General features: G+C 42.2%; 1 protein-coding gene across 7 annotated transcripts in view; it reads right to left on the reverse strand.

Annotated features, from left to right (window-relative positions):
• Positions 1–215: 215 nt before the first annotated feature.
• Positions 216–16,354, reverse strand: part of ANKFN1 (ankyrin repeat and fibronectin type III domain containing 1) — a 463,794-nt gene continuing 447,655 nt past the window's right edge. For all 7 annotated transcript variants that reach the window (XM_049859416.1, XM_049859419.1, XM_049859421.1 and 4 more), the window contains one exon: positions 216–4,168. In XM_049859416.1, coding sequence (XP_049715373.1) covers positions 3,387–4,168 — 782 coding nt within the window. In that variant the 3' untranslated portion in view covers positions 216–3,386. The remainder of the gene's footprint in view (positions 4,169–16,354) is intronic.

Below are 16,354 nucleotides of genomic sequence, written 5' to 3' on the forward strand. Positions count from 1 at the left end.
AAATGATCAGAGCTAGATAATACAAGTGGGAGTCAACTACATTAGAAAAACCCTGGGAAAGAAGACTTGGGAGAGGACACTCTCAGATTCAATTTTAAAAAAATGAAAAAAAAAAAAAAAAAGTCCATTATGTCCAATAAAACAAAAACCTCAATAAAACAAAATAAGGCAAAGTAAAACAAACAAACAAAAAAGCAACACAATTGTCTCTCAGGAGAATGTAGTAATTTAAACTAAGCTCACAAAGTGTTGCAAAGTGGAGGTACAGTGGGAACCTACCTGAACGAACAGCTAATTATTTTGGATACAACATATCCACTTTTAGGTAGGAATATTGCTAGGAAAATGCATTTTCAAGAGGATTAAGCATGCCCCCCAAAAGGAGCTCTGGTGGTGCAGTGGTTAAAGTGCTTGGCTGCTAAGGAAAGGTTGGTAGTTTGAACCCACCAGCCGCTCCACGGGAGAAAGATGTGGCAGTCTGCTTCCCTAAAGATTTCAACCTTGGAAAACCCATGGGGGAGTTCAACTCTGTTCTATAGGGTCACTATGAGTTGGAATCCATTCAATGGCCGTGGATCTGGTTTCAATGGGAAGAATGCCCCTTGAAATCTAATGTTCTTTATTCATTCCATGGACATGCCCATTTTCTTCACAGAAAGTGAAAAAATAATCCCATGTCCCCAGTCTAAATTAGTGGGTTTGAAATCAGTGGAATTTTACTCACGGGTCGTTATTTGGTCCAGTATGCCAGAACTTGCTGACCAAATGAGCGGTCGGAAGGGTGGGTGGGAAGGGTGGTTCTCTCTCTGTTGCCTGTGGAATGCCTCACACCTAATTCATAGTCACAAACTTCCTCCTGTGCTATGAGAATGGACAGGATCATAAAATCCTTAGACTTTTTAGTTCTTGACAATTCCAGCAACTCATCTCACAAACTCACTCAACATATACAGTTTGCCTTATAATTAGAAATAAGTAGCAGTTGAGCACAGATGACTTAGTCTTGTTATTAAATGGGAGTCATAAATATCCATGTGTGTAACTTTAAATTACACCTTCCCTAAATTTGCTTTTTAATTAATTAATTTAGCTCAGATGTCTTTAACGTGAAATTTCTATACTCTGGCAGCAAGGAGCTCTGTGATATTGGAAAACTGTTAGCGGAAGCTTGACTGACGGAGTTGAATTTGGAATTACAAGTAGATAGATGATCCACAAAATAGGTAAGTAGCCTGTATACAATCAAGAGTTGACTAGGTATGTACCAATTCCCAATGGGGCAGCCTGCTTATAGCACGAATGGTTCTAAGTTCTGATCTTATCTTTGAGATTAAATAAGCTCTGTGACCTTGAGCAAGTCACTTAACCTCTCTGGGCCTTAACTGCCTCATCTGCAAACCCAAGGATTTAGGCTAATTTTATGGTCCTTTCTAGCTTACTTCTTCCATAGACATACAATAGAAGAAACAGAACAGTCAGAACAGAAGAAAAACACATTTTAAAATCCTCCCAGGCATGGCAAAGGAACTGCAGTGATTCCAAAAGATCAAGATTCTTTTGGGGGTTCATTGAGTATAAAAATCTCTTAAAAAAATAAAGACCGAGCTCTAGGCTTTAGTTTTCAACGACCATAGGCCATGAGCCAAATCTCTATCTTTCTGCAGGGTAATTATTTACGTTTAAATAAAATGTTTTAAAAATGGAAGGAATCAGAATAACACTGTGAACAGGGGACTTTGCATGAACCCCCATGAGGGGAAATGGCAGATCTGTGAGGACAGGGGTAGGGGCATAAAGAGCAATATTTAACTGAAATGCACGTGAAGCAGAAAAGGACCATTTAGAATGTCACTGAACTGAATGGGTCTTGGCTCCCAGAGACGAGAGAAGGCTCATGCTTTTCTGAATATGCAGTGTAATTTCTCTTTAAGTTTCTTGCTTGTGAGGAATGCGGGTGGGAGGCAGCAAGACCAAAGCAGGGTTTTCAGGTGTCTTTGAACACATCCTTGAGTCCTTGGGTAGTGCAAACGGTTAAGTAAGTGCTGGACTACTAACTGAAAGGCTGGTGGTTCAAACGGACCCAGAGGCACCTCGGAAGACAGGCCTGGTGGTCTGCTCCCAAAATGTCATAGCCTTGAAAACCGTGTGGAGTAGTTCTACTCTGCACACGTGGGGTCACCATGAGTTGGAACTGAATCGATGGCAACTAATAACATCGAACACATCTTAGAACCACTGGCAGGGGCTTCTAAGGAAAAATTCTCCCTGAGGCCAATGAGCCCGATGACCTGGGGGTATAAATGACTTTTTAATGAGAGGTGGGTCAAAAAAGGGAAGACAGCAACCTGAGACCTAGACAATTTGCCTTGTAACCTGTGATGTGAGGTGTGTGGATGTACCTGTGTGGTGGTGAGGAGTCCATCACTGCCTGGCTATGAACAGCACTTTCTTCTGAGAATCAGGAGATGATCCACTATCATTTTCAGAGACACAGCCCCCATAGACTTACTTTGCTTATTTTACGATTGTAAAGGAAATACATTTTTGCTTATGTCTCTCTACCTCCCCTTGTCTATAATTCAAGCTTCATTCAGCCATCTCCTTGCACCCTGTACCAACTACGGCCTATTTTCATGTTTGCATGGGGAGTTGAGTGTGTACTGGAAGGACTGTTTCTTGCCCTACGCTATCTTTACAAGACCAAGCTAGAAGGAGAAGTGCCCTTCACTTTTGTTTCTGGTGGTTTCCACACAGCACTAAGAGAAGAAAAGGTCTGCCAAAGCCTACTTGATTAGATCAGTGCTGATGGACAAGCTGGATTTGGTGAGCTGCTGAGAACCCTGCACTTCGGAATGACCTGCTTTAGTTGACTGAACCCAGAGCAAATCCACTTGACCCTGTACCCTAGAGATACAACCTGGGCCTTTTTCTCCCAAACTCTTCTAAAGATTTGGAATGGGGGAAACTTATGGTAATCCTATTTTCATCTATAGGGCTCCTCCCTAATCAATCAGAAATTCATACGAGAGCCTTAAACCCAAGGGTTAGATTACAGAGCCAGCAGCAGAACTAAGGGTGGCTATTTGGGTTGGCCTACTTCAGGCACAGGCGCCACCAACAAGGTGGCATGTTTGAACCGTCGTATCCAGGGCTCCATATTGACACAAAAGCTCCTCTTTGCCCATTCTAGGCCCAACTGGGAAGGACACAGGCAATCCTGAACACTCCCACTCTGCTCTCAAAAAGAAGGCCTAGGTAGGATCCTCTAAAAGCTAACTTTGGATATTTAGAAATGTGTGGGGACGCGATGGAGCGGACTGAGGGACAGGGTAATGGAAGACACAGGGACTTGGGATGGAATGACGGACAGCCGGTTGTGGGCCTTCCTACAGCATGCTGCTGAGTATTTCTGACACCGGGGAGGTGGCTGGGTCCTCTGGGCTCATCTCCCGGCCTGTGGCGCTGGGCAGGGCTACGCGACCTCCCGGAGGCGGGCTTAGACCGGCCCAAGGCTTTGCGTCCTGGCCCACCAGGGCCGCGGAATAGGGCTCCACGTAGATGCGACGGCCAGATGGCCGGGGGTCCTGGAGGCTGCTCTGGCGCTCCTCCGGCAGGCTCGCGGCGTGAGCCAGGGTCAGCCCCCGGGGTCCCTCGGCCTCCCCGGACTCCTGGGCCAGGCCGCAGGCCCGTGACAGGTGCTGCGTGTAAACTCCCTCGGACAGCGACAGGGACTGCGTCTCGCTGTGCACGCGCAACCAGCGGTGGTGGCGGCTGAAACCGCCGTAGTGCTGGTGCTTGCCCGGCTTCCGCTTTCCCAGAAAGCCCAGCGGCGGCCGCGCGCCCGACGCCATTTTGGCGTGGTTCTTGGGCCCGAAGCCGGTGAGGGTCAGGCTGTGGAGGAACTCCGCGCATAGGCGGTCGGCGTCCGGCCCCGGGCCGCGGCCCTTGGGGTCCTGGCCCTCCCCGACCGGGGACTTCATGTCATGCACCTGTAGGACGTCGGGGGCGCTGCCGCTCAGGCCGCTCAGGGCCTGCTGGGCGATGTCGTGCGAGGACAGGTAGACCAGGTCCAGGTCGCGGGGGCTCAGGGCGTCACTGGAGTCGTAGTCGCTGTCGGTGGGGAGGAAGACTTCCGAGCAGCCTTCCTCATCAGAGTAGGGCTGTGGATCTGCAAAGCCAGAGACTGATGTTAGAACAACTCTTAGCCAAGGCCGACTTCATGGGAGTTGGACTGGTGCATTTGGGCCCTGGCGCTTAGAAGGGTCCCATGCTTCGTTAAATAGACTGCTGTCACCTCTTGAAATTCTTAATTTTTGAACAAGGGACCCTGTAAATTAAGTAGTGGGTTCTGCTTTTAGCTAACGGGAAAGGAAGGAGAGGAACTCTGACAGGTCCGACCCCGATAGTGTGAGGCAACATTCCTCATCGCCCCCTCCACCCAACACACACACACACACACACACACACTCACACACACACACACACACACTCACACACACACACGCTATTCCCCGGGGCATGTGTGGAGAGGATGAAGGAAACAAAGCGGGATCTTATTCATCCATCCTTTCATTTAATTCCTATTCTTATTTCAGAAGCTATTTTTGCATTCGACAAAGTAGCAGGAACCTGAAGGACGGAAGGGAGAGGAGGAGGCAGCATGGTGGCCAAAGTCAGAGAAACTTGGTTTCAAATTCCAGCTGTTCTCCTCCTACTTCCTCTGTGATCTTTGGAAAGTTGCTTAATTTCTTTGAGCTTCAGTATTCCCACCTATAAAATAGGGGCTAATAGAACTTCTCCATTACTTATTTGTCAGCTCGTCGTACTGTGGTGCCTTGCATGTTGCTATGATGCTGGAAGCTATGCAACTGTCACCCGTGGTGGACAGGTTTCAGCAGGGATTCCAGACTAGGAAGAAAGGCCTGGTGATCTGCTTCTAAAAATTACCCAGTGAAAACCGTATGGATCACAACAGAATATTGTTCGATACAGTGCTGGAAGATGAGTCCCTTAGGTTGGAAAGCACTCAGGGTATAAAATGGCTGCAATAGTGGACTCAAGAATACCAACAATTGTGAAGATGGCACAGGGCTGGACAATGTTTTGTTTTATTGTACTTGGGGTCACCATGAATGGCAGCCAACTTGATGGCAGTTGATAACAACAATCACATTAGAAGTTCTTACTTAGGGTACCTGTGAGAAATAAATGGATTATGTATACAAACACTTAACACATTGCTGGGTGTTTAAAAAATAAAACAAGTAAGGCCAAAGAAAAAAACAAAAAAATCAGAGGCAAAAATAAGCTTCAAAGTGCATTCTATAATGATCATGTGTGAGTCACAAATTTGGTTTTATAGATAGCTGTCTTTTAATGAACTAGTTGTTTATATCTTCTTTGCCCAGTTAGGTTATACATATCTGGAGGGCAAGGACTGTCTAAAGTAGTTCACATTTCCCACAGTACTTAGCGCATAGTAGGTACTTGGTAGCACTGGAGACATGTGCAGGTGTTCCTGAAAGGAATCACTTGCCCTCAAGTTGCTTCCAGCTCATAGAGAACCCATGTGTTTAAGAGCGGAACTGTGCTCCATAGGGTTTTCAATGGCTGTGATCTTTCAGAAGCAGAGTGCCAGGCCTTTCTTCCAAGGCATCTCTGAGTGGATTCAAACCACCAACTTTTCCATTAGTAGCCAAGTGCTTAACTGTTTGGCTCATGCAGTGACTAAAAAGGAACACGAGATCTTTAAATCTATAAATTTGAGGCAATCCCAAACAATCTCTAATCTCTAAATTTGGGGTAATCTCAATAAAATATCCCATTAGGATTTTTAATGGCATTTAATAAATTGACTTATATACATATATACTTACAATATAGCAGTTAGATTAAATTATATATTTTACATATATAAAGTATTACTTATATGTTTTATAATATAAAAATATAAATACACAGTATTTGCATTTATATTTATACTTAACCCATTGCTGTCGTGTCGATTCTGACTCATAGTGACCCTATAGGACAGAGTAGAGATGCCCAAAAGGGTTTCCAAGGAGTGGATTCAAACTGCTGACCTTTTGCTTAGCAGCCATAGCTCTTAACCACTGCACTACCAGGGCTCCATACTTATAGTTACATAAAAATCATCTGGAAGAGAAAATTTATGAGAATACCCAAGACATTTTTTAAAAAGTCAGTAGGAAGAAGGCTCATTTATCAGATATCAAAACATACTACAGAGTTTTGGTAATTAAAACTCTGTGGTAGTGGTGTGGGAATGGACAGATGTATCTGTAGAACAGAAAAATAAAGTTCAGAAACAGTATTAAGCCTGTGTGATATTTTAACCTATGGTAAAGATAACATTTTGAAGTATGAGAGTGAATAGATTATTCAATATATAGTGTCAGGACAATTTGCAGTCCTTTTAGCTAGATAAAGTCCTACCCCATAACATATATAAAAACAAGTTCCGTATGGATTACAAATAACATGCAACCTCTGTAAGTATTAGAAGAAGCTATGTTTATAATTTTGAGGTGGAAGCTCTTTTTAAATAAGACGAGACCCCAGAAATTATAAAAGAAATGACTGATAAACTTGCCTACATCAAAGCTTAATACTTTCATAAAACAAATGATGGCATAAACAAAGTAAAAAAGGTAAGTAATGGATTGGAAGAAAACAGTAATAACATATATAACAAAAGATTAATATCCAGAATATGGAGAACTCCTATAAATCAGTAAGAAGACAACCCAAATGGGCAGAAGAACCAACACTTCAGAGAATTAATACAAATGGCCAATAAACATGTTGTTTTTAGGTGCCGTCGAGTTGGTTCCGACTCATAGTGACCCTATGTACAACAGAACAAAACACTGCCCGGTCCTGGGCCATCCTTATAATCGTTATGCTTGAGCTCATTGTTGCGGCCACTGTGTCAGTCCACCTTTTTGAGGGTCTTCCTCTTTTCCGCTGACCCCGTACTCTGGCAAGTATGATGTCCTTCTCCAGGGACTGATCTGCCTGACAACATGTCCAAAGTATGTAAGACACAGTCTCGCCATCATTGCTTCTGAGGAGCATTCTGGTTGTACTTTTTCCAAGGCAGGTCTGTTCGTTCTTTTGGCGGTCCATGGTATAGTCAATATTCTTCGCCAACACCACAATTCAAAGGCATCAACTCTTCTTCGGTCTTCCTTATTCATTGTCCAGCTTTCACATGCATATCATGTGATTGAGAATACCACAGCTTGGGTCAGGCGCACCTTAGTCTTCAGGGTGACATCTTTGCTCTTCAACACTTTGAAGAGGTCCTTTGCAGCAGATTTGCCCAATGCAATGTGTCTTTTGATTTCTAGACTGCTGCTTCCATGGCTGTTGATTGTGGATCCAAGTAAAACGAAATCCTTGACAACTTCAATCTTTTCTCCTTTTATCATGATGTTGCTCATTGGTCCAGTTGGGAGGATTTTTTTCTTTATGTTGAGGTGTAATCCATACTAAAGGCTGTGGTCTTTGATCTTCATTAGTAAGTGCTTCAAGTCCTCTTCACTTTCAGCAAGCAAGATTGTGTCATCTGCATAACACAGGTTGTTAATGAGTCTTCCTCCAATCCTAATGCCCCGTTCTTCTTTGTATAGTCCAGCTTCTCAGATTATTTGTTCAGCATACAGATTAAATAGGTACGGTGAAAGAATACAACCCTGATGCACACCTTTCCTGACTTTAAACCAATCAGTGTCCCCTTGTTCTGTCTGAACGACTGGCTCTTGATCTATGTAAAGGTTCCTCATGAGCACAATTAAGTGTTCTGGAGTTCCCATTCTTCGCAATGTTATCCATAGTTTGTTATGATCCACACAGTCGAATGCCTTTGCATAGTCCATAAAGCACAGGTAAACATCCTTCTGGTATTCTCTGCTTTCAGCCAGGATCCCTCTGACATCAGCAATGATATCCCTGGTTCCACGTCCTCTTCTGAAACCAGCCTCAATTTCTGGCAGTTCCCTGTCAATATACTGCTGCAGCTGCTTTTGAATGATCTTTAGCAAAATTTTGCTTGTGTGTGATACTAATGGTATTGTTCTATAATTTCCACATTCAGTTGGATCACCTTTCTTGGGAATAGGCATAAATATGGAGCTCTTCCAGTCAGTTGGCCAGGAAGCTGTCTTCCATATTTCTTGGCATACATGAGTGAGCACCTCCAGTGCTGCATCTGTTTGTTGAAACATCTCAATTGATATTCCATCAATTCCTGGAGGCTTGTTTTTCGCCAGTGCCTTCAGAGCAGCTTGGACTTCTTCCTTCAGTTTAAACTTGAAAGTCATCAGGGAAATGGAAATTAAAACAAGGCATTTTTTTTTTTTTGTCAGATTTGCAAAAAATAGAAAAGATTGATAATCTCATGTGTTGGTGATGTGTGAGAAATAATGGGCTCATACAATGATGGTGGGGTTATAAATTGGTATAGCTCTTTGGATAGCAATTTGATAGAATACATTAGAAATGTGCATATCTTTGGCCCCAGCAGTCCCTTTTCTAGATATCTGTGTTTTAGAATTTGTCACCATGTACACAGGAGGCATTTATACATTATTAACTGCAGCAGGATTTATAATCGTGAAAACTAGAAATGTTTTGACCAAGAAAAGAAGTGGAGGCACTGAAGCATTAAGAAAAGAAAAAATAGTTAACTCTCAAATTTTCATAAGGGAATCCATAGTCAGAAGGACAGGGCACTTACAGATTAAAAAAATGCAGCAAGCATTTACCGAAAAAACCCACAGGGTTACAAGGTCACAGTTAGTCTTCATAGTGGGAAAACAGACATGAATATCATAATAGTATTGCAGAAATCAGGGATAGAGTTTGATGGGGAGTCAGTAATATACAGGAGTGGGATCAAAGTTTCTTCTCTTTTCAGGACTAGAACTAGATGGAGTGACTTTCATTTTGATTTTTAGCTTGTTTATTTCAGGGTCAGGGTATGAAGTGCTTCTTTTCTGACTGTAGGAGTTGATGTCCAGACTTACTCCTAATTGGCAGAGCAAGATGTCAGTTTTGCTCTCTCAGTGCCAGTTGTTACTAAGTATCCGTTATGCTTTTCTGGTTGCAAAAGCTTAATTATCCAGGACAGCGGGGCACTCATGGAAAAGATCACATGATCCAGCTTCCCTTGCAGCTAGGCATGGTCATATGACTAACTTCAGGCCACTGAGATAAAAGTGTTTAAGTGTTGTTTGAAACTCCTGGAAGGCTGCATGATGGGAGCTAGTTTAGCTGGGAGATTGGCCGTTTTGTTCTTCCTCCTTCCTTCCAGCTGCTTGTAACAAGATATGTTGCCTGGGCTCATGTGGTGACCTTGGAAATAGAAGCCATGTGCTAGGATGATAGGAGCCCTGGTGGTGCAGTGTTTAAGTGCTCAGCTGCTAACCAAAAGGCTGGTGTTTCAAACCTATCAGCCACTCCTTGGGAGATGTGGCAGTCCACTTCCTTAAAGATTTACAGCTTTGGAAACCCTATGAGGCAGTTCTACTCTGTCCTATTGCTATGAGTTGGAATCGACTTGATAGCAATGTTTTATTTTTTTGGCTAGAAAAATAGAGCCTGATATCTGATGTTCTTGGAATCCACATGTTGTTATTGTTAGGTGCTGTCGAGTCAGTTCTGACTTACAGTGACCCTATGTACAATAGAATGAAACACTGCTATCGTCGCAATCCTTGCTATGTTTGAGCCCAATGTTGCAGCTGCTGTGTTAATCCATCTAGTTAAGGGTCTTCTTCTTTTTTGCTGATCTTCTCCTTTACCAAGCATGATGTTCTTCTCCAGGGACTGGTCCCTCCTGATAACGTGTCTGAAGTAAGTGAGATGAAGTCTTACCATCCTCACCTCTAAGGAGCATTCTGGCTGTGCTTCTTCCAAGACAGATTTGTTCATTCTTCTGGCAGTCCATGGTATATTCAGTATTCTTTGCCAGCATCATAACTCAAAGGAATCAGTTCTTCAGTCATCTTTATTCATTGTCCAGCTTTCACATGCTGTGGAGTTGATTCCAACTCATAGTGACCCTGTAGGACAGAGGAGAATGAGGCAATTGAAAATGCCATGGCTGGGGTCAGGTGCACCTTAGTCCTCAAAGTGACATCTTTGCTTTTTAACACTTTAAAAGGGTCTTTTGCAGCAGATTTGCTCAATGTAATATGTCGTTTGATTTCTTGACTGTAGCTTCCATGGGCATTGATTGTGGATCCACGTAAAATGAAACCTTGACAACTCAATATTTTCTCTGGTTATCATGATGTTACTTATTGGTCCAGTTGTGAGGATTTTGTTTTCTTTATGTTCAGGTGTAATCCATACTGAAGGCTGTAGTCTTTGATCTTCATCAGTAAGTGCTTCAAGTCCTCTACGTTTTCCACAAGCAAGGTTGTGTCATCTGCATGTTGTAGGTTGTTAATGAGCCTTCCTCCAATCCATGTGCCCTGTTCTTCTTCATATAGTCCAGCTTCTCGGATTATTTACTCAGCATACAGATTGAATAACTATGGTGAAAGGATACAACCCTGACGTATACCTTTCCTGATTTTAAACCATGCAGTATTCCCTTGTTCTGTTCAAATGACAGCCGCTTGGTCTATGTGTAGGTTTCACATGGGCACAAGTAAGTGTTCTGGAATTCCCATTCTTCACAGTGTTATCCATAATTTGTTGTGATCTACACAGTCAAATCCCTTTATATAGTCAATAAAACACAAGTAAACATCCTTCTGGTATTCTCTGCTTTCAGCCAAGATCCATCTGATATCAGGGAAGATATCCCTTGTTCCACATCCTCTTCTGAATCTGGCTTGATTTTCTGGCAGTTACCTGTCGATGTACTGCTACAACTGCTTTTGGATTATCTTCAGCAAAATTTTATTTATGTGTGATATTAATGATATTGTTCAATGATTTCCACATTCTGTTGGCTCACTTTTCTTTGGAATGGGCACAAATATGGATCTCTTCCAGCTAATTGGCCAGGTAGCTGTCTTCCAAATTTCTTGGCATAGACAAGTGAGTGCTTCCAATGTTGTATTTATTGTTTGAAATATCTGAATTGGTATTCCGTGAATTCCTGGAGCCTTGTTTTTCACTGGAAACCCTGGTGGTGTAGTGGTTAAGAGCTATGGCTGCTAACCAAAAGGTCGGCAGTTTGAATTAACTAGGTACTCCTTGGAAACTCTATGGGGCAGTTCTCCTCTGTCCTATAGGGTCACTATGAGTCAGAATGGACTCAATGGCAATGAGTTTTGTTTTTGTTTTTCACCAATGCCTTCAGTGCAGCTTTGACCTCTTCCTTCAGTACCATTTGTTCCTGATCATATGCTACCTCCTGAAGTGGCTGAATATCGGCCAGTTCTTTCTGGTACAGTGGCTCTGTGTGTTCCTTCCATCTTCTTTTGATGGCTCCTGCATCATTCAATATTTTACCTGTAACAACCTGAATTATCTACCTCTGAGCTTTTTTCACACAAGACAGAAATAAGTACCTTGTGTTTACCTGTTGCTGTCTAGTCGATTCTGACTCATGGTGACCCATGTGTTACAGAGTAGTACTGCTTCATAGGGTTTTCTTGACTGTGAATGTTTCCAAAGCAGATTTCCAGGCCATTCTCCCATGGTGCCACTGGGTAGGTTTGAGCCACCAACCTTTAGGTTAGCAGCTGATAGCAAACTGCTTGTGCCACCCAGGGACCTTATCTTGTATTAAAGATACTGTTGTTTGGGTTTTCTGTAATGTGTATCCACACTTAATCCTACCTGATGTAAGCCTAAATATCCATTAATAGGAGATATGTTAAATAAATGGTGGTACATCCGTAGTATGGAATGCTATCCAGCAGTTGCAAAGAATGAGATCAACCTATATGTTGTTCTTTAAATAATAGCTACCAAGAAAGGATTCCTTCTTATACTTTTATGAATTCTACTTATCTATTCAAGGTTTTTCCTCAAACATAAGCTGCTTTAGGAAATGCTCTCCAACTTTCCCAGAAGGGATTGCTCACTTATCTATACCTGTGCAACACTCTGTTTATATTGCCCATTGGTAGTCAGCCTGTATAGACTTGCATTATTAGTTTCTTTTTTAGTATATATATAACTTCCTGGTTTCCTAGTTAGACTGTGAGCTCTCTTAGGGCAGAGATATTTAATCTTCCATGCATTCAACAATGAAGATTCTGTGATGTTCTAACAGAAATACCATGTTTGATGCCTAAGTGGATATACAATTAATAAGAAATTATTTCTGTCTCCAGGGAGTTTATTGTTTTAATGGAGGAATAGACAAAGATGGATCTGTAAGACTATGGAAGAACAGAGGTTTCATATGAGAAATTTAGCAAGTAATATGCAGGTTTGTAAGAAAGAGGATCACATTTTTTGGGACAGGATTGATGAAATAGTCTTTCGTTCCATCATCTCCATTTGCTTAGTTTTCCCTCCATTCATTCATCTCTATTATCTGTCAGTATTACTTTGTTTCCTCATCTACTTTCAAAAAGCGATTCAAGGCAGCTTTTAATAATAAATTTGCAAACTACCATAAGAGAATTAGAAACTAGATGGGAAGAGGAAACAGCACAAGGAGTCTTGTTTTATTAGAATATGGAGAACATCCTACCTTTTTAGCTTCATTTTCCCAAAATTCCAGAATTTTGGGAAAATGAAGCTAAAAGGTAAGATGCCACCAATGGAACTCTTGGGCTTTTATCCCAGAAAAACTAAGACTTGTTTTCATGGAGGAATTTGTACATGAATGTTCATAGTAGCTTTAGCTTTTTTTTATAATAGCCCCAACCTGAAAACTACACAGATGTCCTTCAGTGGGCAAATGGTTAAACAAACTCTGGTACATCCATACCATGGACTATTACTCATTGATAAAAAGGAAGGATTCCTTGTATGTAACATTCATGGAATGACATGGAGATGGAGAACAGATTGGTGGTTGCCAGAGTTGGGGATGGGTGTGGGTGGGTAATAGGATAACACAAGAGAGTCTTGTGGTGATGATATAGTTGAGTATCTTGATTGTGGTGGTGGTTGCCCAAGACTACACACATGTGATAAGAGTGGACAGAGGTATATGCACTGCTCGTGTGTACACACAGAAACACTCACACAAATGGCTAGATGTGTAACTGCTGAAATCTGGGTAAACTCTATGGTTTATACCAATTTCTTGGTTTTGATACTGTATAAGAATTATGTAACATGGGGAAGGGGTTCTGAGGGAAGGGTGCACAGGACCTCCCTGTACATTTCTTTGCAACCTCCTGTATCTGTAATATTTACAAATAAATAGTTTAAAAAAATAAGGATTTAAAAATAATAATAACAAAAGTAGGGTAGAGGCAGAAGAGGGTCTTGAATGCTTAGATAAGAAGTTTGTTCTAAATGAGCAGTTACTGAAGGTTTTTTCATATAGAATTGATAAGATGAGAACTGTGATTTAGCATTATTATGCAGCGGGTAGGATGTAAGGTGGACTGTAGAAGGAACAGATAAGAAGCAGGGAAGTGAGCTAGGAGGCAGTGGTTCAGGCTATGTTTGCTCTGAACATTCATTTTGTTTATGCTGTGGGACTGAACAAGATTGGTTGTTGTTTGAATGGAAAGTAGAAGCCAGGGAAGTCATTCATTCAAAGATGTTTACTAAGTGCCCATTTGTGCTAGACAGACGAGGCCTCTCTTTTCAAGTACTCATAGGGGGTGGATCTGATAATAAGTAAAAAATGATACAAGATTAATTTCAGATAGTACAAGCTTCTGTGAAGAGAATGAAAGTGTATTTTAGCTAGCAAATGACTTGGGAGTAAGGTTCTTTAGATAAAGTGGCCAGGGAAGACATCTCTGAAGAGTAGAGAGTCTAGGTGAGACCTCACTGATAAGAAGGAACTAGCTATGTGAAAGATTTAGGGAAGAGTGTTTCAGACACCTGGGAACAGAAAGTGCAAAGGCCCTGAAATGGTTAGTAGGCTTCAAGCCTCAGTGCCTGGGAACACAGGAGTAGCATTAAACCAGAGGAGTTACACTGAAGTCCGGAGTTGGCAGGGTTGCACAGTGGAACAGACAGTAAATTTAATTTGGGACAGGCTGAGCTTGAGGGCACGGCCAGAACATCCAGGAGGAGATGAAATGGGAGCTTGCTGGGGTGGCAGGGTTGAAGGAAGTTGCTTATTTTAGAGGGGTCTGAAGATATTTCTGGGTAGGGAAGAAGGCAGTATTGGTCAGGAAACTGTTGAAAACATGAGTGGTAAGTCTAATGGATATAACAAGAAAGGGTGATCAATTTGGAGCAGCAATGCTTAATGGGAAAGATGGAAGGGCATGTTTTTCTCAGAGACATGTAGTTAGGGAAGAAGGAAGATAACGATATGAAGAGACTTTCATGTTAAAAAGAAGGAGATAGATAAAGGCATGGGCTGAATGACTTTAATATTCTTAAAAAAATTTCAGACAGTACTTTCCCTTGTCTTGGAAACCCTGGTGGTATAGTGGTTAAGAGCTACAGCTGCTAACCAAGAGGTCTACAGTTTGAATCCACCAGGCACTCCTTGGAAACTCTATGGGGCAGTTCTGCTCTGTCCTATAGGGTCACTATGAGTCAGAATTGACTCGATGGTAATGTTTTTTTTGTTGTTGTTGTTGTTGTTTTTTTCCCCATCTTTAGTAGGAAAAATTGGGCACTGCACGTAACAGATTTTAGAATTGTCGGTTATGTTTGATGACGGCAGGGATGGTGCCTTAGGTATAATGAGAGGCTAATTAGTTTTGAAATTGGGTTTGAAATAAGATCCATGCAAAGAATTGATAATTGACTTTACCTGAATTTCTCTTCTCCATGTATCTGACCGGTGTTACCTGTTCCGCTGTCCATATGCACTCTGGTGTGTCCACAGTAGTAATGTCAATACCTAATATATATTTAGCGATTACTGTGGGCCAGGCATTCTGCTAAGTGCGTTAGATACTTTATCTCATTTAGTGCTTACAGCAGTGCCTGTTTTGCAGATGAGACTACTGAGGCTTAGACTTATAAAATTTTTCATTTCGTCTAGCTGTTAAACAGCAGAATGGGCACTCAAATGCACATTTTTCTCACTCCAATTTTTTTTTTATAGCTCAGTACTATTCATCTTAGCATTTCCTTGCCTTTCAGTGGAAACTTCTGAGGGCTAGCGCTGGTTCATCTGATTCCCTTTGTGTGGTACCCACACAGAGTTATATGTAGTTGGGCTCTTAGTAAGGGCTTCTTGACATTGTTGCTGCTAGAGAAACATGTTAGGTCTTGTATTAGTTTTCTGCTATAATATATTACCACAAACCGGGCAGTTTAAAACAACAGAAATTTATTCTCTGACAGCTCTGGAGGCCAGAAGTCTGAAACAGAAGTGTTGGCAGGGCTGCACTCCCTCTGGAGGGTCTTGTGGAGAATCCTCCTTTGCTTCCTCTTAGCTTTTGGTGGCCGTCAGCATTCCTTCTCACTACCCCATTCCAGCCTTTGCCTGTGTCTTTACATGGCCTTCACCTCTGTGTCTTCTCTTCTTTTTTTATATGAACACTTGTCACTGGAGTGAGGGCCCTCCCGGATAATTCAGGATGATGTTGTCTCCAAATCCCTTAGTTAGGTCCCTGGTGGCGCAAATGGTTCAGCACTCAAAGGTTGAAAGGTTGGTGCTAGCTGAAAGGTTGGTGGTTTGAACTCACCCAGAGGCAACCAGAGGCACCTTGGAAGACAGGCCTGGTGATCTGCTTCCAAAAGATCACAGCCTCGAAAACCCTACAGACCAGTTCTACTCTGCACATGTGGGGTCACCGTGAGTCAGAATCAATTCTGTGGCAACTAACAACATCCACAACTTAGTTCCAGCTACAGAGACCCTTTTCCCAAGCAAGTCACATTTATAGGTTGCAGGGTTTAAAACATGGACATATCTTTTTGGGGGCCACCATCCAACCCACTGCAGGTCTGATAGTAAAAATGACATGACTAGGAGCGACTGCTGAAGAGTTGGTAACATTGTTTTCCTCTTTCTAGTCCACAGTCATGCACTTTGCAAGAGCAGTTTGTGCTTCAGTCTCTCAGCATACAAATTGTGAGCATTTATTGTTTGCAAGGCACTGAGGAACATAAGAAGATGTACTTTAAAGAAGCTGACATTCTAATATTTCAATGGACCGTCATGTTTTAAGGCCCAGCCTCACAAGAAGAGCCTGCTCTGATTTCCTTAGGTGAGTTGGTCACTCAGTTTTCTCTGGGCTCTTACAACATTTTGTTTATATCC

This window comes from Elephas maximus, chromosome 19, assembly GCF_024166365.1.
Source record: "Elephas maximus indicus isolate mEleMax1 chromosome 19, mEleMax1 primary haplotype, whole genome shotgun sequence".
In the NCBI taxonomy this organism is placed as follows: Eukaryota; Metazoa; Chordata; class Mammalia; order Proboscidea; family Elephantidae; genus Elephas; species Elephas maximus.